We start from the raw sequence: 20,508 nt of genomic DNA on the forward strand, positions 1-20,508 counted from the left end.
CTAAGTTTATAGGTAATATTACCTTTAAAAACTAACTAAAAAAAGTCTATTAAAGCTCTCTTTTTTTTAGTAATAACTAGAGTAGTGCCTAAAGGTATAGTTCTATACTTCTTAGCTAAACTAGGCACTTAGTTATAACCTTAAACTAAAATAAAAGTTAAAATTAATTAATTAAATAAATAAATATTTAGATTATAAAGACTAGGATTAGTAAAATTAATAGTAGTTACTTTACTAGTCCTCTTAAGCTTCTTTTTTTACTTTTTATAAAGCACTTTAACCTTAGTAATACCTTTATAGAGGGTCTAACTTTTAAACTTTAACTTTTACTTAAAATATTAGTCTTAGAAGTAAAAATAACTAAAGGGAATCTAAGACTTACTAAACTCTTTATATCTCTAGTGTAAGTATAATAAATAAAGCTATTAGTAGTATTAACTAACTTATTAAGAATAGTAATATAAGATATATTATTCTTAATATAGTGTTTATAAGGACTATTTTTATTTACTAAAGTATATTTACCCTAGAAAAAGCTATAAATAATACTTTTAAGATAGCTAAAGTAGATCTAGTCTTAGTATAAACCTTTCTTAAGAACTAGGTTTCTACTTATATTAAGTATACACTTTTTATAAAAGTATATTAAACCTTTACTACTACCTACCTTATACTTCTTATTAATAAGTAAAAAAGAAAAGCTATAACTAAGCTTATTATTTTTAGATTATTATTAATAAGTAAATTATCTTTTAACTTATCTAAAATATAATTATTATTAAAATTTTTATAATTATCTTTATTTTTAATAAATAAAGTAATAATTTATTTTTAATATACCTTCTTTACTACTATATATATATACTTTATAGGCCTCTTTATAAAGTCCTTTTAGTGCTTTCTCTAATTCTATTAAAGAAGGTAAATAAGGCTATAACTACTTAAATTAGCACTTATTATTATTAAATTAGTAAAACTAATAAGATTTTTTTTAAATAAACTAAGATCTATTAGTAAGTAAAAAAACACTTTATAACTAAGAAAAGAAAAAAACTTATATTTAGTATACTTATCTTAAAGAATTATATTATACTTTTTAACTATAATTAAAGTTCTTTATAGTGTTTTACCTAAGTAAATTAAGAAAAAAAGTACTATATTTCCTTTATCTAAGTTAAGGATAACTAGGGAATTAGTTAGACTAATAGATAAAGTATTACTAGGCCTAGGAGTAAAGATCTTACTAGGACCCTAGTTACCTAAGACTAGGCTAAAATTTATACTTCTAGTAAAATTATAACTAGATATTATACCTAATTAAGGATATAACTTAAAAAACGTTCTAGCTATTAAACTACTATATAAGCTAAGGAGTTTAAACTTAAGTATAAATATATTCTTTTATTAAAAAGGATTATTAGTAAAAACGTAAATCTAAATAATTTCTTAGTTAAAAAAACTATAGAACTTAAGAAGTAAAGATAGTTACTAACTAAGAAACTTAAGCTATTTAAAATATATTACTAGTTAAAAGAGAGGCTATAACTTCTTTTTTACTTCTTTTTAACTATTAGCTATCTAAGAATAACTTTAGAACTACTATATAAACTAAAATATATAGTAAATAAAGAGGATATTAACTTACTTTACTTAATAAGTTATTAGTTAAAAAAAAAAAAAAAAGTTAGATAATAAGATATTAAAAAATATTTATTATTTAACTAGTAAGTAGTTAACTATTACCTATTTTAAAAAAAATAAGTACCTTAAGAAATAAAAGGAACTACTACTAAAGTAAATAATAATAAATAATAAGATATAGTATTAAAAGACTTTTTATATAATACTATTATTTACTTTATTACCTATTAATTAGCTTAAAAGGCTATTATTAACTAATAACTATCTTGTTTTTTTTTATTATAAAAATATCTATAGTTTTTTATCTAGTTATAAAGATAGACTTTATAACTAGGGGGGTATATTATAAAGCTAGGATAGCTTTATATAGCTAGTTCTAGTTAGAGACACTATAGAGTAGTGCCTCTAACTAATAAGACCTATATTAGGAAGAGTATTTCTAGGCAAGTTTTCTTTTGTACTTAGACTTAGGAAAATCAACTACTTCTCTTTATAAATGTCAGGACGCTGCAGTTCATTACAGAATTTGTTGCCCTTGAGTAGGTTAATTTAGATGAGCGCTTAGTCGAAGTCCATAGATTCCATCTCCTTGGCCATGACTTCAGCCTTTTATAGGAGGGGTGTCCAGCTAGTAATATTGAATCAGTGTCTGGTGCACTAGCGATGATAGACAGCGATCCGTCTAAATACTGTCTTGATCTTGTCTGTGCCAATGGTCAAGCCCAACTTGCCTTCCTCGTTAGTTGTAACGTAGGATTGTCTGGCCACCAGATAGGCCTCGACGATTTTAGAGATAAAATTCCCCTTGTTGTCATCGATGGCCTTGATGATATCGTCGTTGATGACTGGGAGCTCCAGCATCTTTATGATGGTGCCTGCATTGAGCATGTGTCGTGATATAAGCCGTAATTGCGCAGTGGCAATTACGGATCCGCTTTTGTCATCACAGCATGTCCAAGCCGTTAGTCATGAAGCAGTTATCGCGCATGTAGTAAATAGCGCTGACAACTATATTGGGCAAAATGTAGGCCTCCTTGTATTACATGCTGTGTGTTCTGCAAATTGAATGAGGGATAGATATACTTATGAAGAGACATGTACTTGTGACAGAATGGCAACAGGATTAATTATCCCCTGTTCTCCAAGTGCTTGATTTATCTTATGCGGACAAAGCTAGCTGTAAGATAGTCTACAGATTACGGATGTGCGAGCCCGTATTCCAGCCTGCGGATGAGATAACGTCGGCCTTCGGATGCTAACACCGACGGATAAGAAACCGAAAAGATGGGGCGTGCGGCAAGCCATTGTCAGTTGGCCGGACCTTTGACTCATCAGGTTGACCACTCCGAATCCTCTCCTTCTATAAAATATTGTGTACCCTCATCTGCATAAGACAGGCTTCACCTCACACATTCAGACCTCTGCCACAGCATTAAGCCAGCAATCAATAATAACCGCATATAAGCAACCATGGAAACAGGTCTCTCAGCACCGTTGAGTCCCTTGACCCCGCACCCGCGATTAGGGTGGATTGGTAAAGAATAGCCAGCTATAATTACAATGTTAAATCTCAACGCTCTTGCTGAATACTATGATAGGTCTAGGATCAATGGGTCTTGCCATGGCAAGCAACCTGCAGAAACACCTCGTCAAACTCAGTGCACCGAATCTGCAGTACTACAATAGGACATTATCACGCGGCGCCCCCCTTTCAGAGATCGGAGGGCTGGCACGCTCCAATGTCAAGGATATTGCCAATAATACTGATATAATCTTCATGTCCCTCAGCGATGACACGGCGCTCGAAGCAACTCTAGATGCATTACTCGAAATCCCCGCATCAATTGACTTGACTGGCAAAGTTATTGTGGACACGTCCACCGTCCACCCATCCTCGTCGGCAACAGCGAGAGATCGTCTGGCAGATAGGAACGCAAAGTTTGTCGCAGCTCCTGTGTTCGGCGCAAGTCCTGTGGCTGCGGAAGGAAAGCTGTTATGGATCATCGCAGGGCCTCGCGACGCTGTGGATAGGATTGGCCCCTTCATCATTGGCGTCATGGGAAGGGGTATCATTCGGCTCGGCGAAGATGTACAGCAGTCTAGCATGATGAAGACGGCCGGGTAAGTACAGCAAAGTTGGCCCGTAAACTGAACAGTGAATACAATACTTACCTTTCTCAGGAACTTCATGACCGCAGGGATGATGGAGCTTGTCGCTGAAGCTCACGTCTTTGCCGAAAAGACGGGACTTGGCACTGGGGCGATGGAAAAGCTTATTGAACAGCAATACGGACCACTGGCTCTATCAATATCAAAACGGATGACAACAGGAGCCTACATGCCACCACGGGGCGAAAGACCCATGTCGGACTTGACACTGGCTTTGAAAGACGTTGGCCACGGCATTGATTGCGCAGAGAAGGCCGGTGCACAACTGAAAGTTGGAGAGGTCGTTTTGCAACATCTTCAAGAGGCAAAAAGGTTCTCGGAAACTGATAGAAGGCAGCTTGATTCCTCGTCCGTGTACGGTGTCTTGAGAGCAGAGTCTGGGTTGCCATTTGAAACTGTGATCGTCAGGGGGAGGGACGATTTTCAATCCTCAACCTTAAACACTGGGGATGCCGATCACCCGGAATATTGAATCCTGGCAGAGGTAAACTGTTGTGTCGGGCTTCGTATAAAACAGCCCGATTGTTATTAGCGTTTGGTACGTCAATGAAAACAGGTGAAAAGTAAGAGTAAGGCACAGTTCAGGCGATGTCGACTGTAGCGGTCTTCACGGCCCTGAGTACTAGCATCAAGGCAATTCCGTTCGGCAAAACATTTTCTCATCATACCTCTAAGGGCCTGATCGGCTGTGAAAAGGGGAAAACTTGCCTACAGTCGCATGACTTCGATTTCAGTAAATAACAATAAATGAGCAAAATAACATATGTATTGCAAGTTCATGGATTAGATACGACAAGGTGTTCGACTGTTTTGAAGACAATCGGCAAGAAAGAGTTGAGTCATAATCATATTGAAGTGCATGAACAACTCTAGACCATCATATCCCAATAAATCATCGACAAATACAAGATGCATACAGGTTTTTTCAAAATGAATCATCCATCCTCATAAGCAGTACATTTCGACTAAATCATCTTGGCACATCTTACAGTACTACGTCGTCGAAACCTGGCTGCTGTGGAGGGCAGAACGTGAGCAATAGTGAATCATTCTGACATCCCTGTCTAAGTGGAGTTACATGGGCAGTGGCAGTATATTGTACAGATCTTGCGCTCAAAGCTCTCTTGAGGCTCATCCAGTAGCGCTGCTTTAAGGGTGATTTTGTTGTTGTTGTTGTTGTTGTTGCTGCTGTTGTATTTGACGCCGGGGGGCTCCCTAAGAAGGGCAAAGGGCGCCTGGTTGCTACTTTAAGTAGGCCAGGATTCTATTGTTGGTATCACAGGCGACCGATCGATAGCAGCAATAGCGTATATTGAATAATGGGTGGTGAAGCTGTTGATTGATTAGTTGGAGAAGAAGATGAAGGACACAGTGGCCACTGCCGTGAATATCACCATGGTGAAGGTGAGCAACCGAGGCGGGTCACGTGACCTCGGAGCAGCCCCACTTCACCACCGGTCGGGCCGGTTGGTGATATCGTAACATCTATGCGGATATATAGGGGGTATTCTATAGCCGTTAGGAGCCTGTGGCATCCTCAGTCATACATTATTCTGTTCCTCTCCTTCAGCTAGATTCTTTATTTTCCTTCCCAATGGTACGGAAAGTCGAGTTTCTGCTAGTTGGGAGGCTAGTGCTAGGAAGAACCTTGGGCAGGCTTAGAGGGACCCAAAGGGAGCAGAGCCTTTGGAAAGACTCCCGAGGCAGGCTGAAGGGAAAAATCTAGCACAGCTTGAAAGTCGCTACACGGGGCGAGCGAGGGATCAGCGCGAAGCTGTCAATGTCGGTAGAGGCCTTGAACCGTTCCAAAAGGAGGCCTCTTGAGTCCATCTCGAGGGGGTTATCGTCTGGTTGATTGGGTTGAGGGGGAACGTGGTGGGGTTAAGAGCAGAGACTTCGAAGGATTTTTCGGATGTGTGCCGCCCTGTTAGGGGTACAGAGCGTCTTCCATATTCGTCAACAGAGGGGTCCGTGCATCCATGCGTTGCGAAATGAATAGAAGGGAGAGTTGGCTTTACTGTAAGGGTGAGGCACCTAGTGAGCAAGGGTGAGCCAGGGTAAAAAGATATCTACTGAGGGTGAGGCATAAGAGAGCAAGGTGAGCGAAGCTAAAATTATCAGTAATATAGTGACAAAGCGCGTACAAAAGTGGAGGCACCCCCATTTGTAGCACACCTTGCTGACCACCAAATACTCTAGCACTTCGACAAGTTAAGCCTAGGGGGGGTTACGTGTTTAGTTATGTAACCTCCTCTAGATTTACTATCCCTCTAGTATCCAAACACCACTATTGTAATAGTGTTCTAATAGACCCGCTGTATTATAATAAGAGAGTTAAACGCATACAGAAAGATTGATTGTTAGACAGAGCAAATAGGGGCCAAGAACACATTAAAATACACAACTACATGGATTCCACCTCTTGGCGCCTAATAGATTATCACTAATGCTGCCTGTCGGAATTTTTCTGGGGCGTGTGTGCTCATTCCTCCGAAATAATCGGCGCGCCGTCTACATGCTATAATAGCTTATGCCCCACCGCCTTATTCTCTGACTCGCCGGCCCTCCTGCGCTGCCACTGTCTTGTTTCTTATAGGTCATTAATTATACCTTTCATAGGGGATGCCGAAAGATAACGTTTTCCATTCCATCTTGTCTATTCTATTAATGATATAAAGCCTAATAATCTACGCTCTGTAAAGAGAATGATTCATCCCATCTAACCTTTCGCTACATACTACCACATCTTGGCATTCTTAATCCTTACCTAAAAACAAAACATAAAGACACCAGCGTCAACATGAAGATTTTTATCAGCGCCCTCACTGCCGCCTTACTCGCTAGTGTTGCCAAAGCGTGCGACACGTACGATCAGTGCCGTTGCACCATGGCCGACAACACATTCAACAACAACGCTACGGAACAGGCATGCGATTACTTGAATAAGAAGGCTGGTGGCAATGAGACTAAAATGATATATGGGCCTCGCGGAAGTCACGATGCCGAAAGATGGTGCGTCAGATGGGACGGGGACTACATTGACAACTGTGATATGCGGGAAGCGTGCGCTATGACCAACGCCACTGGAAAAGACTCTTGGTGCAAGTTGGGGCTGTCATAAGGCAATAAGACAGTAAATCTAAAGTAGGTGGGGGTTGTTGAAATAATCCTCAACAATCAATATCAGTATCAGCATATTGAAACAGGGTAGGGCAATTGGCTCTATCATAATTATACAATTGCTAACTAGGATTGTTAGGCAAAAAGAAACATAGGTCTAATCAGGGGAGAGTATAAGAAAGACTAATTAGAAGAAGCTTAGACAGAGGAACAATATTAAACTTTTACTTTGACTACTTAAATACAACTAACTACCTTGAAGTAGATTAAACTAAAGTCTTTCCTATCGTGTTGTTTAAAGTCTTAGGTTATGAAATACATTTAGAGTAGTTACTGGAGCTATTACCATAGGATTACACTAGTCTGTCTTTTTCTTTTTAGTAATCCTAACCTATGTACATATAGATTACTTTGGTTTCACCTAAGCCTTATCTTAGCCCCACCTAGGTTCTTGTGTAAGGTAAGCTAAAGCAGCAAGAGTCATCCAGCTCACCCTACTAGCTAGAGAGTGATGACCCGAAGTAGCTCCGAACGCAGATTCTGTACAATGGCGTTATGTGCTCGGCGTCCAACGGTAAACCTGTTGTATGGTCTGACAGAATGAACACGCAGTTCTGCATCAGCCGTTGATGACTTGTTTGATATGATTGTTCAGACCATGAGTACTGGTATATTATGACATCCACTTGTCAATCATGCCGTGCACCCTGTCTGATCAAAAATGAACCTGGCATGCTTCTGCTGATTAAATACTATCTTCATTATGGTACAATCGCTTAATCATGAATCTGTTGAGACCTCTTATAGTCAGTAGCGGTCAACGGCCAAGCCTCTCTCCAAGCTTTCTCATTGGCCATTACCTAGCATAGGGGTTGCGGGCATCCTACATCCAATTTAATTCTGGACTTGGCACTGGTCTGAGAGAGCTAAAGTTCAAAGGGTATACTACTAATGTTCTTCTTCCTTTCATTTCTCCATCAAGATATCGTCGATTTGGAAACGAAAATGAGAGTGTGAATTCGCAATTTAAGGCAAGATAGCTAAACGAGAGTAGCTCACAACCCCGAATTTCCTTCTGCCATAGAATATCTCTTGGTAAGTCTTGATATCCCGGCTTGGTTTGGTCAATTTCCAGAATCCAGCAACACTACCATGAAACTTTGGAATTGACATGATTCATCGTATCTGAAAGAAAGACTGGCTCGCCGTTCAGTCAACCCAACAACAGGTCACTCATACTTCGCACATACCAACCCCGGCGAAATCCATATGATTTGTTGCTCCGACAGTCCTCGAGGAACCATGTTGTCCGACCGCAGGGTTTTCTTACGATTTTAGTCGCGGTCTACGGCTCTCGGTGGTTTCGGACCATTATCGGGCTGGTCAGGCCCGGGACCAGAGTTAGGTCTGCCAGACGGATCCCCAGGACCCTTAGGCGGTGTCTGCTTCTGTTGCGGTACTAGCTGAATGTTATTGGGGTTTTCTCTCCGTTGGTTTGATTTCTAAGAACCTACCACTGTGCAAACCGTTGTCTCGCCGACGAGGTGGCTGAGGGGGGCCGGGATCATTTGGTCGTGGTCGGCGTCCACCTAATGAAGGTACATCAGTCTGCTTGATTTGGAACGCAGTCATTAATCATCTCTTGCCTACCGTCGCCATTATCTGGTGGAGGTGGCGGGTCTTGGGGCCGCCGTCCAGGCCCTTCTGAAAGTCAGCCTGCTTAATTCGAAGCAGACAGCTATGCATGGTTTTGTACTTACTGTCGCCATTACCTGGTGGAGGTGGCGGGTCTTGGGGCCGCCGTCCAGGCCCTTCTGAAAGTCAGCCTGCTTGATTTGAAGTAGACAGCCATTTATGGTTTTGTACTTACTGTCACCATCATCTGGACGAGGTGGCGGGGGGTCGGGACCCTGTCGTCGCCTTAGAGGGCCACCTAATGAAAAGTATTAGCATGTTGATCTTGGTACACCACCATGCTTCGACTTGAACCCACCGTTACCGCCATCCGGCCGAGGCGGCGGGGAGTTCGGTTCTTGTGGCCGCTGTCGAGGCCCATCTGAAGAGCAGGAATTAGCTTGCTTGTCCTAAGAGGATTGTCTTATGCCGTGGTATTTCTCACTGTCATCGTTACCTGGTCGAGGTGGCGGTGGTCCTGGCTCCTGTGATCGACGCCAATCTGATTATCAAACATCAGCCTGCTTTTCAAGAAGTCGAGAGCCAGATTTCATGCTGTAACACTAACGGTAGTCATAGTCATCGTCATCGTTGTCATCGTGATCATCTCGCATATGAAGAGTCTTGTCGAGAGCCAGACTTTCACGGCGGATCTTCGCAGAAATATCATTCGAGCGCTCCGCCACAGCTCCGGAAGGGAGCACAAGTGCCAAGCCAAGAGATTCCATGAGGATAAACCCCAGGAGAGCATGCATCCATGTAATTCCTTGCATATTGTCACGTTGTATATGGATGAATGATGTGGTAAACTGATAATTGTTGAGAGAAATGGTTATTGTACGGTTTTTGTTGGTGATGCTGTTTTCTCAATCGTTATATCTGACAGAAGGACCGTTGGCTTTTATACTCGTCTTCAACCAGGCAAGTGCCAGCATCGCCTTCGTTTTGTCGTGGCTGATGGCTGTGTTTCGACCATAGCCTCCATCAACTACGCCTGACCCAGAAATAGAACAGCATCTACCCATTGATATCCAACCCAGGACGTGGAATGTAGATCGAAGCTTAAGGAGGTAAATCTCCATTGCCAGTCAGAAAGATGGCGCGTCAACCAGCATGCGAATCAAATGGCCAACTGAGGGTGTTCTTTCAGCGCCAAGCTAGACAGCTAGCTTAGCCAGCGCTGCTTCATGATGGTCTCTGCCATGTATAGTGACCTATAGCTTGATTGTTGTATAGACCATGTGTCAGATATATTTGTTGAAGAGTGGATAGTGGCTGCAAGTGACGTGACACTGGGTCCAGGTTTGAACAAATTTGAGCGCGAAAGCTACGAATCGCTAGCTTACGTCACAAAAGTCCAGACTAGCTTGCTTATGAATATCCACTTGATACGCGCAATCTTTTAATTCGAGCCGAGATTCTCTCCTCCGTTGGGATGTATATAGATAATTATCGCAGCAGCATTGGTGACTTTAAGACACCCTTTGCTCACAATCAAGTCATGTGCGTACAATAACTATTACTTTCCAAACGTTCCGGCAAAGTGGTGAGCCAATAAGCTTCGAATCGGCAGTGATGGACGCGTGATACCCACCTGCAAACTTTACACGAGCGAGATCAAACTTCAAATTAGAGTTTAACTTGATGGCGACCGAGTAAGCAGTATTGCTTCTTCTGGTATCAGTGTTTAGACGCGTTCCAACAACTGTTGTGATTGCCTGCTGGCTGAGTAAGGCTTTTTCATGATCATGTTATCAGTTTGCTCTATGGCTGATGTGTGACACTAATTCTTACCTTGCTTTCTTTCTTTCCTTCCCTTTTCTTTTTGTAAGCTACGTTGAACATAGCAATCAAACCAACAGAATGCAATACTTCATGCAGTTTGGAAAAACGGCCATAATTTCCGCTTTGATCGTACCCATCGCCATAGGAAACAACCGAGCTTTGCACCCGGACATTCTGTCGATCACTGCATATCGTCAATGCAGGTGGCGCAGCTATCTTGGCTAGCCATAGTCAGCAAAGAGTGGTTGAATAAAGTTAGAGTTTAGTGGCACGTTGACAGTTCGAGCGGGAGAGCCTGCATGGACACTGTCATCGCCCAAGAGGCTTGGCTTGTTTTCGACGTTGAGGTAAATCTACAAGAGCGATCTGGAAAATGATCAGCCATGTACAGATGACGTTCCTTGGTGTCGTGTTTATTGCCACTCGGGGTTCGGGCTTCGGAATGGCAGTCGACATCTTGGTGTCGGTCTCACGGTTCTTGATTCCCACCTCTGCGTAAGCAGAAGCTGGGTAAGGAAGTTCTGAACCACGTTGATCGTTAACGTCTGTAGCAGTGCACAGAATAAAGTATTCTCTATACAGTGCACCAAACCAAGGTCCATGTGATTTACGACGTCTCACCATGAAACCGTCTCTCTATGGTTTAACACTAGGACTTTGTCTTCTTTGAAGATAACCAGATGGAACTGTCGACTAAAATCTGTTGGGTCAGTTAAGTCTGCATACGGACGGCTACGTGGCTTTTAAGGAACTTTCTGATTTCAAACTCAAAATGGCTCTGCCACTAAATGGTATGCCGTCTTCCATATCTCTTTGATGCGGCTAATGCGACGTCTCAACTTTGGTACTGTTTGTCGGCTCTCGTGCTGAAAGTCTTGTTACCAAAGCAGCGAGGCAGCAGAAGAAGCGAAGAATCTCTGGCAGAGACGTTCGTCAGGACAAGAAATGCGGAGGAACATTAGGAGGGGCACACAGTACAAATTGCTCTCCCTGGCCGAACATTGGACGTCCACACTTTCGGACGAAAAATCGTCATTTCGACGCAGTAATTCTACTTGTATTCACACACTGGCGATTGCCGAAATGGCCCGAGGGTGGCCTGAGAGTATTTTTCCAAAACCTACGCAATGTCTGATTGTTTGGCCAGGCAATGAGGCTAAAACATCAACGGTTGAACATGCTGCAGAGTCTCGTAGTGTTTTGCCAAGCTGGGAGGGCATCCGCGCGACATGCGACTTTTGAGCCAATTCTCCTCGCACAGTCTCTGCAGGTACAACAGCCTCCAATTTAAGGTTATAATTTGCAGAAGGATGCAAATAAAGATGGCATTTCCGGCCTCAATGCGGAATGGAGGTTGCCACTGTTCATCTCACCGGACTTCACGCGATATTTGTATTACCTTGTGTGTCCTCTGAGGGACTTGCACAAGTTCCCATTATATTGCGTGTCATAATCAATCGTTATGGAAAACGGGGATGAGAAAAATGCGGAAACGGTCGATCCCATTACGGCTCAGAAGGTGACTAACTAAAAAGCCCAAACATAAAAGAAGAAAAAAAAGCGACTCATTGTTATTTGAGAACTAACACGATCTAGGGAGAAAGCATCGACGAGAAGGTTTCCATTGAAGAAATATCAAGGTAGGATATAGCTCATTTTGGACTCTGGGGGGGATCGCCGTTGACATCATAAAGACAACTCAATGCCACCCCGGAAGAAGTCCTCGAAGCTAGAGAACATTCCCTTACAATTTCTCTTGAGGAGGCCAAAGAGGTATGCCCCCATGTACACATCAACCCCGGAAGTTCCTAACATAGCATTAAGTCCGCCGAAAGACTCGTCCACCAGCACGGCCTCGACCCCAACTTCCCAGCCGGCGCTATCGAGCGTCTCAAAGCCTTTCTCGCCAATGACGATATCTTCTCCAACCCCAACTCACACACGCACGAGATCTCCGAGGTCAAGATCGAAGTCTCCCTCTTGACGACCAACAGTCCATACGCCGAGGTGCGTGCCGTTGTCGATTCGCACGACGACGTAACTCTCCCCGTGAGCACTATCCGTGCCTGGGTTATTGGCATATTCTTCGTTGCCTTCATTGCGTTTATCAACCAGCTGTTCAGTGTGCGCCAGCCATCCATCATCCTCCGTGCCGAGGTGGTTCAGTTGCTGGCGTATCCAGCAGGGAAGGCAGCAGAAAGATGGCTTCCCGATGTCGGAATTACACTGTTCGGCGTAAGACACACTCTGAACAATGGGCCGTTCAATAAAAAAGAGCATATGCTTATATCGATCATGGCAAGTGTCGGAAAGACGCTTCCCAGTTCTAGATATATTAGTACGCCGTCATCTGGCGATGGCCTTTCTTGTGAAGCTCTATGCTGACTTGCGTTCGTAGTCTTCACACAATGGATGGATAGGTATTTCGGGCAGAAGTATGCAAAGTCGTTCAGCTACCAGATTTTACTGGCACTATCAACAAATCTTATGGGATTTGGCCTAGCCGGCCTTTGCAGGAGATTCCTAGTGTACCCTGCCTTTTGTCTGTGGCCTGGCTCGCTCGTCACCATCGCACTAAACAGCTCTCTCCACAACGGTGAGTACTCTACAGCAATGTTCAGAATAAGGATGACAACTAAGGCTTTTCGTAGAAACAAATCCCCCAGTACCTGGCCCATTCAAAAGGTTATATAAAATGTCCAGATATCGGTTGTTTGTGGTCGCATTTGCCAGCATGTTCGTATGGTTCTGGTTTCCTGACTACATATTTCGCGCCCTGTCACTCTTCAACTGGATGGCCTGGATCGCACCCAACAACTTTGCCCTTGCTACCATCGCCGGAGTCAGAAACGGTCTGGGGTTCAATCCCTTGCCTACCTTTGACTGGAACGTCGCAACTCACATTATTCAACCACTGGTTGTTCCGTTTCGTGTCACATTCAACACCTTTATCGGCGTTATCCTGGGAGGCATTACAATCATCGGCCTCTACTGGACCAACGCATACAACACCGCATACCTTCCCATCAACTCAAATCTAATGTATAATCATTTCGGCAGCCCCTACAACGTGTCTAGGATTCTTGATAGACGGGGATGGCTTGACGAGGCCAAGTACCAAGCCTACTCTCCCGGTTACCTGGCTGCCAGTAGCATTACCATGTATTACTTCTTTTTCGCAGTCTATTCAGCGACGGTATCCTACGCCATTCTGTATCATCGCCATGACATAGCTATTGGGTTTCGGAGCTTTGTGCGTAGCTTCAAGAAAGAAGCTTCAGACGACTACAAGGATGTTCATACCAAGATGATGTCCAACTACCCTGAAGGTAGGCTCAGAGCATCAGTCCCCATAGCGGCTCAAATCGTAATAATAGCGCTTAGTACCCGAGTGGTGGTATCTCATTCTCAACCTGGCTGCTATTGCTTTCGGTATTGCTGCCGTTACTGCATGGCCCACCGAGGTAAGTGGCTCCATTACCCTCGAGAGGGAGGGCGGGGAGGTGCTAACGATCTTATGCAGACCAGCGTTGGCGTCATTTTTTTCGGAATCGCCCTTGCGCTGGTCTTTGTCATTCCAACCGGTATAATCTTTGCTACTACTGGAATGGAGGTTGAGTTCAAGTAAAGCACCTCTTTCATGACGACCGACATCCCAGGACTCGGCTAACTTGTCAAGCGTTTTGGCCGAATTTATTGGAGGTGCCGTTCAGCCTGGCAACGCTCTCGCCATGAACTTCTTCAAGTGTTTTGGGTAAGTAAAATCACCCCAATGACGTTATGAGCACTCAGTCAACCATCTGACCTCCAAATCCAGCTATGTCACCACGGCTCATGCACTAGACTTCGCCAACGACCTCAAACTCGCGCATTATCTAAAGATTCCCCAGCGTCACACGTTCTTCGCACAGGTTGTGGCTGTATTTGTCTCGGCATTCGTATGCACTGGTATCATGAACTTCCAGATTGAGAGCATCCCTGATCTCTGTTCCACGTAGGTGCTGCCTGCGCCCCATTCGGAAGACGCCGCCCTCTAACGTGACTGTTCATTTTCAGGCACCAGAAAGACCGATTCACGTGCCCCGGTGTCAACACTTACTTCACAGCTGCTGTGCTGTTTGGTAGTCTTGGTGCCCGCAAGGTCTTCGGCCCGGGAGGCATTTATACCGCGCTTTTGTCGGCCTTCCCTGTCGGCTTTGCTGTGCCATTTGTTCTATACTACTTCCAGAGGAAGTTCCCTCGTACACATTGGTTTTCTAAGATCCACCCGGTTATGATCCTTAGCGGAGGTATCAGCTGGTCACCCGTAAGCCCTCAGCTCATCTCGCCGTGAGATAACCAACCCTGTGCTTACGATTATCTTCAGTATAATATTGCCTACATGTGGCCCGCCGTTCTTCCCGGATGGTTGAGCATGGTGTACCTCCGGCAGCGCTACCTCGCATTCTGGTCCAAGTACAACTACGTCTTCTCAGCAGCCCTTTCAACAGCCATAGCCATTGCTGGTGTCATCATCTTCTTTGCTGTCAGTTACAATGGATTAGAGCTCAACTGGTGGGGCAATCACTCAGAGAGTGGATGCGAAGCGACGGCTTGCACAAGGCTGCAGTTGCCTCAAGGCGAATACTTCGGACCACGCGTTGGCAACTACGCGACATAACAAACCTTGATTGAGAACTCTGGTGCTTGAAGAGTAGCGAGATAAGTTGCCAATGCTATAGTAATGCATTCAACTTGAAGAGGGGCGAAGACTGGGGTATCGCCGAGAGGATGCTCGGATTTAATGGAATACAGTTGAGCACTGAGCGCCTACGTCAACGTGAATGTAATCACCAGATATACCAGTCCGGCCGGAGTCTTTTTGAACATATGAGGGACGCGTCACGTATGATAGACAAATGCGCAGTAATTCCTTCGTCCCTCCCTGCTTCAATTCACATAGAATCCTGGCCAACATCGAGCAGGCCGTGGCCCAAACGTTATGAGAGTGGCCAAGCCGAAGTCTTTTCTCCGACGGCGCGCATTGACGCGGTGAGCCTCACCGAAACTTAGTTTTTGTGCGGAGATTACACTTTGCCGCGACCGGCGCCAATTACTACCAGAAAAGGCGCGATGAAACCATACAGTAGCAAGGGCAGCCAATCAGCGTTAAGGATCTCTAACCAGTTAATGGTTGTCTGGATCGAAGGGTTTTATACATCGTCGTTTGCTTCAGAGTTAGCCCCTCTTCTGCTTGCCTTGCGATCCTCCAAGTCTTTGGCACTTGTGTATTCGATACAAAAGCTCCGCCTAAGCTGACGCCCAGGTCCACCCCGGAACTTCTCGGCAGGACGAGCGACGCCCGTCTTGCGCCGCGTATCATGGTAAATCCAGCGCCCGCCATAAAAATTGACCTCACCGCCCTTCAAGGGTCTACGGCCATGGGCAGTAGCCGGACCCCATCTGATAGCTGTGGAATCTCATATCAGTCACCTAAGCAGGTGGAAAGGGGCTGTTTGACTTGCAAGTAAGTCCAGCCTGCTTTTACAGCTACTCAAAAATCTGTCTGACCGCTATCCAGAACGCGAAGAGTGAAGTCTGACGAGAAGAGACCATTATGTCAGCGATGCGCTGTCATGGGAAAGGTATGCGCCTACGCAGACCGTGGTGAGAGCTGCTCTTCTGGCCGGAGGCCACCGCTGCCCTCGCCGCCGACCCCAGTTCCCTTGGCACGTTGCAACACGCACGCCGGTCTTGCTGGGCTGACCCCTTCGAACAAACGCCACTTTGAATTGTTCGTTCGTCAGGCGCCCAGCAGATTACTGGGTATGTTCAGCTCGCCATATTGGACAAAACTCGTCCTCCAAGCAAGCTCGACTGAGCCTGCCATACTCTACGCCATCCTCGCCGTAGGGGCTGCTCATGAGAAAGAGCTGGCAAGCACTGAACCATGCAACTTCAAGAATGAGGAGGCGAGCGAACGTCAGGCCTCTGACACCGCAGAACGTCTCAGTTTGCTGCACTACAACAAATCCATCTCACTTCTCCAACCTCATCTTCTAAAGCCAGGCACCGAGTCGACTCGTGTTGCCCTCATTGTTTGCACAGTATTTGTCTGCTTGGAGTTCATCCAGAGACGGTACAAGAGCGGTTTCCTTCATTTTGGATATAGTCTCAAACTGTTAGGCAGCCTGCTCCGAAACAGAACATCGGCAACGTCCTCCGATCCGGCCGATGACTGGTTTGCCGAAGAGATTCCAAGGCTTGATTTGCAAGCAGCTCTCCTCGTGAACGAGTTCTACTCTGGGGCTGCCGGTTCCATGTCTTTCATATGGCATCAGTTGCCCCAGGCCTTTCAGACGACCCGCGATGCAAGTCACAGCCTGGACGGCCTGCTATTCAGAGCCCATACACTTCAGCGGAATGGCAGTGCGGTAAACTTATCAGGAGATGTAGCCGACATCTTCGAGCTTCTTGCTACACAACAAACTCTTCGGAATGATCTCGAGGGGTGGCTTCACTATTTCGATATTTTTAAAGCTCAGAGCTGGAGCCACTTATCAGACGCCGAAACGCTTGTATGTCGACAGTTACCGATATACCACACCATGGCACAGATCATCACCAACACCGCTCTGAACCCAAGAAACGAGTTGATCTTCGACCTGTATACGCATCAGTTTGCCTCGGTTGTTTCCCGCGCACGAGAGATTCTCGACACAATTCAGCCGTCGTCGTCAGAATTACCAACGCCAGCAGCAGACACGCCTGGCTCCCACGTCCCTCAACTCGAGTATGCTGTTGACATTGGCCTCATCCCGCCCTTGTTCTACACAGCAATCAAATGCCGCGTCCCCAAGATTAGGCGGCAGGCAGTGGAGCTAATCCTGTTAGGACAGCGTCATGCAGGAATCTGGGATGCGGAGCTATCAGCCCGTGTGGCCAGAGAAGTGATGACAATCGAGGAAAGGGGTGTACAAGACAGTCCACAGGACGGTAAAAGGGACTCTCCAGACCCCTTGTCAACCATTCCAAATCCGCCCCGAGTCCATAAGTTATGGGTGGCGATGCCTGGAGATCAGAAGGGGGACATCTACCTCAGCGTCCAGAGAGTACAAAATGGCGAAATGCAGGAGAAGTTGACAAGGAAGTTTGATGCATTAAATGGGTCTTGGACATCGATTCCCGTCGACTCGTATGTTTCTGAAGCAATAAATCGCGAAAGGGGGAGATAGAACTCCACAATGAAGTTTGCATGATTGTAAAAGGAAAACAAAAGGAAAAAAAAACCCATATCAAGATACCACACGTTTTGAGTAATTTATGTTGGTAGTTAGTCAGAGTTCCACCAAGAAGACCAGCAGGATTGGAGCGGCTTTTTCTCTGCCGTGTCCTTGTATGAATTCAGTTCGCTACTATCTCATACTGAGTGGATTGAGATACACATATGCTAAAGGTTAAGGGTTGGAAAAGTTGATGATATATTGTCGTAAAAAACGACGCCGTTAATTACGGGCAGTAATTAACGCCTTATATCACCTTGTGTGACATATATTCATATTTCTTGAGACGTCATGTACAATTGAAAGGTTGTCAATAAACCAAACTAACTAGGTGCGCAGGCCTCTTCGTCTGGACGTTTCATATTTTTGAAAAACATCAAGTGCGTAGAAGGCAAGTCAAGTTTCGAGCCCTATTCTAGCCCTATTCTAGATATCACGTACTGCGCAGAGTCGTTCTCATCAACTGTCTCCGGCAAATCCAGGATGTGATCTCCGAAAAGTTGAGATACAGCCACGGCTCGATCTTGGCAAGTGACGAGCAGTTTGAAAATTTGCGGTCCATCTGCAAAGCTCCTCACCAGCTGTAACAACTTGTCCATGATGAAAACGAAATGGGGTTGGAGTCCTCCTATTTCGTATATCGCTGCCTCGTCGACAATACACAATACTACAGTGCCCGGTGGCATTTGCTTCACCAACCTTTTGAATAATACGCAAAGAATCTTCGGTTCAAGCCTCGTCAGTTTCCTCCATTTGGAATATGTCAAGAAGGAGAGGTCAATTCTGGCTCCTTTGTCTGTCATCTGATGGAGTAGTTGACCGATCAGACTCGCAATGAGGCCAATTGCTGACGAATGCCACGCTACATCAGTGTCTGGCGAGTATCTAGGCCGGTGTTCGCCGCAGAAGAAGGCAATAACGAAGGATTGTCCCATCTCTGTCTCCGCAGCCTGAGATATGCGCATGAGCTCAGCCATCGCCAAGCTAAGCGGAGATATACCATCGGAAGCGGCAATTTCATCTCTGCCGTTTACTAACAGACATGTCGAGGCTTTGGACTGTCTCACAAATGACCTGAAGTCGCGATGTTGAAAAAGAACGGCAGCCTTGGACTTCCCCTTCTCTTCCAAACGATAGCCATGTCGGAGACAAGAAGCGATGTCCTGCTGAACGCCATTCTCGTCATAACCAAGAATCTGATAGAGTTTTGACCTCTTCGCATCTGATTCCGCTTTGTCATCGGCCATCCTTCTTTCGAGGTGGTTGCGAACCTCCTGCGACATAACATGAGGCAACAGTAGGCTAGACTCGGCGCCGTCGCCCGGCACTGTATAGTCCACATTTGCCATGTCGTAGGCTGCGATCCTTGGTGTGGAAGATCGATGCTCTGGTGCTAGACGTTCTAAGTATCATTTGTTAGCAGCGTATCCTTGGTAGACGACAATTGATCCCGTATACCTGAGCGGTTTGATCGGAACAGAGGGCTGGACTCCAGCATTTGAAGGAGACGCTTTTGAAAATTTTCATTGTCCGCCTTGATTCTTGCCAAAAGATGCGAATTTTCGTGAGTTTCTCTTGCATGGCAAATGTGAGCCTCTTCTTTGAATGCGTGGGCTTGCTTTCTGACGTTGTCAACGCTGATTTGCAAATCGCTTTTGTATGCGCTTTGCTTTATGGTGACCTGGAAGAACTTATCTGTTTTGCACTCGAGTCAGAAAATGAAACGACTTGGCTGACTATGGATTTCGTAAAACATACCCATTTTGCTGTCTGCGAAAAACTGCATGATATGGTTAAGCGCTGATAGAACTGCTCTGAAGAGTTCAAAGCTTCGCCGATCGAGTGAATGACCTCCCATCTCTTTATATAGAGCAAAGGTTTGCCTTGCATTCTCCATAATGTCTGGTATATCAGACAGGAACTGGAAGATGGCTTCTCCGGTGCTGCTGTACTGGGTGGCAGCCTTTTCACCTTGTGAGTAATCTTAACGATTGATTAATGAGGAATGTGGTATTTACTTGCCCCAATGGCCAGCTTAAAGACGCCGCAAATACTTCAAAAGAGACGTACGTAAGCCTATACAACATACATGAAGGTGAAGTTGAATGAAGTTGATGGGAATAGGGACGACTTGAACATACCTGGATCCATAGTCGCCCATCGGCAACAACCCAAGCCAGGTTTCGAGAGCTCCACTGTACTTGCCTATCTTGTCGATGAAAACCATTGTCTTGCTCTCTTTATCTGGGCTGCCTTTCCACCGCTCCGCAGTTGTGTTGACTTCGTTCAGAACCTGCTCCCAGCTACATTGCCTCAGATCACTTTCCGCAATGGGTTGGACTTGACGTCCCCCATTCCTCTTCTTTGACAACTTCTCCTGTACTTGCAACATCAGGGCAAAGAGACACTCTTTTTCATCGTCAACTTCCTTCCACATCAACGCACTGATGAAATGCCGTTTAGGTCAGCCCATGATGCGTTGAAGCATGTAGACATTCGTACCTCTCCCTTTCTCGCGCCAAAGCCTCGTTCAGGTTAACCAGTTCGCCCTTTTTCTCGCTGAAAATAGGTTGCTGTTTCCCAGGCACGGTGACGTGATTTTCCATGAAAACAATGGCTTCGTTGACGGGATGTCTGTTTCGTGCGGCCAGAAAACGGTCCCTGTTGTCCACTTCTGTATCGTTGAAGGCCATAATGGAAGTCGCCGCTTAGAATGCTGAGATATTGTATTGACAATCCTAAGTAGGGGGCGTCGTACTTTCCTTATCATAAAAGAAGTATCTGACGGAAATCGGAGCTCATGGGGTCGCAAAGGAGCAACCAAGCGAACCAACTAGGATACTGATATTGGACCTGC

At 45.1% G+C, this 20,508-nt stretch overlaps 8 protein-coding genes across 8 annotated transcripts; 4 read left to right on the forward strand and 4 right to left on the reverse strand.

Moving 5' to 3' along the window:
• Positions 1-2,202: 2,202 nt before the first annotated feature.
• LY79DRAFT_675344 (uncharacterized protein) lies at positions 2,203-2,502 on the reverse strand (the record flags this gene model as incomplete). Its single annotated transcript, XM_060564433.1, has 2 exons — positions 2,203-2,247; positions 2,332-2,502. 2 exons carry the CDS (start codon positions 2,500-2,502, stop codon positions 2,203-2,205), a joined length of 216 nt encoding a protein of 71 aa, XP_060406838.1.
• Positions 2,503-2,981: 479 nt separating this feature from the next.
• Positions 2,982-4,560, forward strand: LY79DRAFT_573876 (uncharacterized protein). Its single transcript, XM_060559524.1, has 3 exons — positions 2,982-3,175; positions 3,240-3,762; positions 3,823-4,560. The coding sequence occupies exons 1-3, from the start codon at positions 3,112-3,114 to the stop codon at positions 4,280-4,282; spliced, it is 1,047 nt and encodes a 348-aa protein (XP_060406839.1). The 5' UTR covers positions 2,982-3,111; the 3' UTR covers positions 4,283-4,560.
• A 1,835-nt stretch (positions 4,561-6,395) lies between these two features.
• On the forward strand, positions 6,396-7,088 carry LY79DRAFT_573878 (uncharacterized protein). The gene has a single exon (XM_060559525.1). It carries the CDS (start codon positions 6,611-6,613, stop codon positions 6,929-6,931), a length of 321 nt encoding a protein of 106 aa, XP_060406840.1. The 5' UTR covers positions 6,396-6,610; the 3' UTR covers positions 6,932-7,088.
• A 1,176-nt stretch (positions 7,089-8,264) lies between these two features.
• On the reverse strand, positions 8,265-9,274 carry LY79DRAFT_530819 (uncharacterized protein; the record flags this gene model as incomplete). Its single annotated transcript, XM_060556206.1, has 7 exons — positions 8,265-8,378; positions 8,445-8,519; positions 8,581-8,631; positions 8,801-8,850; positions 8,914-8,986; positions 9,050-9,106; positions 9,173-9,274. The coding sequence occupies 7 exons, from the start codon at positions 9,272-9,274 to the stop codon at positions 8,265-8,267; spliced, it is 522 nt and encodes a 173-aa protein (XP_060406841.1).
• A 2,577-nt stretch (positions 9,275-11,851) lies between these two features.
• Positions 11,852-15,055, forward strand: LY79DRAFT_620341 (OPT oligopeptide transporter; the record flags this gene model as incomplete). The annotated part of the gene is made up of 12 exons (XM_060562051.1): positions 11,852-11,908; positions 11,986-12,029; positions 12,084-12,162; positions 12,214-12,727; positions 12,788-12,985; positions 13,041-13,718; positions 13,774-13,853; positions 13,913-14,013; positions 14,069-14,143; positions 14,207-14,383; positions 14,446-14,695; positions 14,756-15,055. The coding sequence occupies 12 exons, from the start codon at positions 11,852-11,854 to the stop codon at positions 15,047-15,049; spliced, it is 2,547 nt and encodes an 848-aa protein (XP_060406842.1). The 3' UTR covers positions 15,050-15,055.
• Positions 15,056-15,994: 939 nt separating this feature from the next.
• Positions 15,995-17,603, forward strand: LY79DRAFT_595417 (C6 zinc finger domain-containing protein; the record flags this gene model as incomplete). The annotated part of the gene is made up of 2 exons (XM_060561776.1): positions 15,995-16,013; positions 16,237-17,603. The coding sequence occupies 2 exons, from the start codon at positions 15,995-15,997 to the stop codon at positions 17,601-17,603; spliced, it is 1,386 nt and encodes a 461-aa protein (XP_060406843.1).
• Positions 17,604-18,061: 458 nt separating this feature from the next.
• Positions 18,062-20,088, reverse strand: LY79DRAFT_530827 (uncharacterized protein; the record flags this gene model as incomplete). Its single annotated transcript, XM_060556208.1, has 5 exons — positions 18,062-19,053; positions 19,110-19,346; positions 19,410-19,622; positions 19,670-19,704; positions 19,793-20,088. 5 exons carry the CDS (start codon positions 20,086-20,088, stop codon positions 18,062-18,064), a joined length of 1,773 nt encoding a protein of 590 aa, XP_060406844.1.
• Positions 20,089-20,110: 22 nt separating this feature from the next.
• On the reverse strand, positions 20,111-20,344 carry LY79DRAFT_595418 (uncharacterized protein; the record flags this gene model as incomplete). Its single annotated transcript, XM_060561777.1, has 1 exon — positions 20,111-20,344. One exon carries the CDS (start codon positions 20,342-20,344, stop codon positions 20,111-20,113), a length of 234 nt encoding a protein of 77 aa, XP_060406845.1.
• Positions 20,345-20,508: the final 164 nt, after the last annotated feature.

This window comes from Colletotrichum navitas, assembly GCF_030913465.1.
Source record: "Colletotrichum navitas strain CBS 125086 chromosome Unknown LY79scaffold_234, whole genome shotgun sequence".
Taxonomy (NCBI): Eukaryota; Fungi; Ascomycota; class Sordariomycetes; order Glomerellales; family Glomerellaceae; genus Colletotrichum; species Colletotrichum navitas.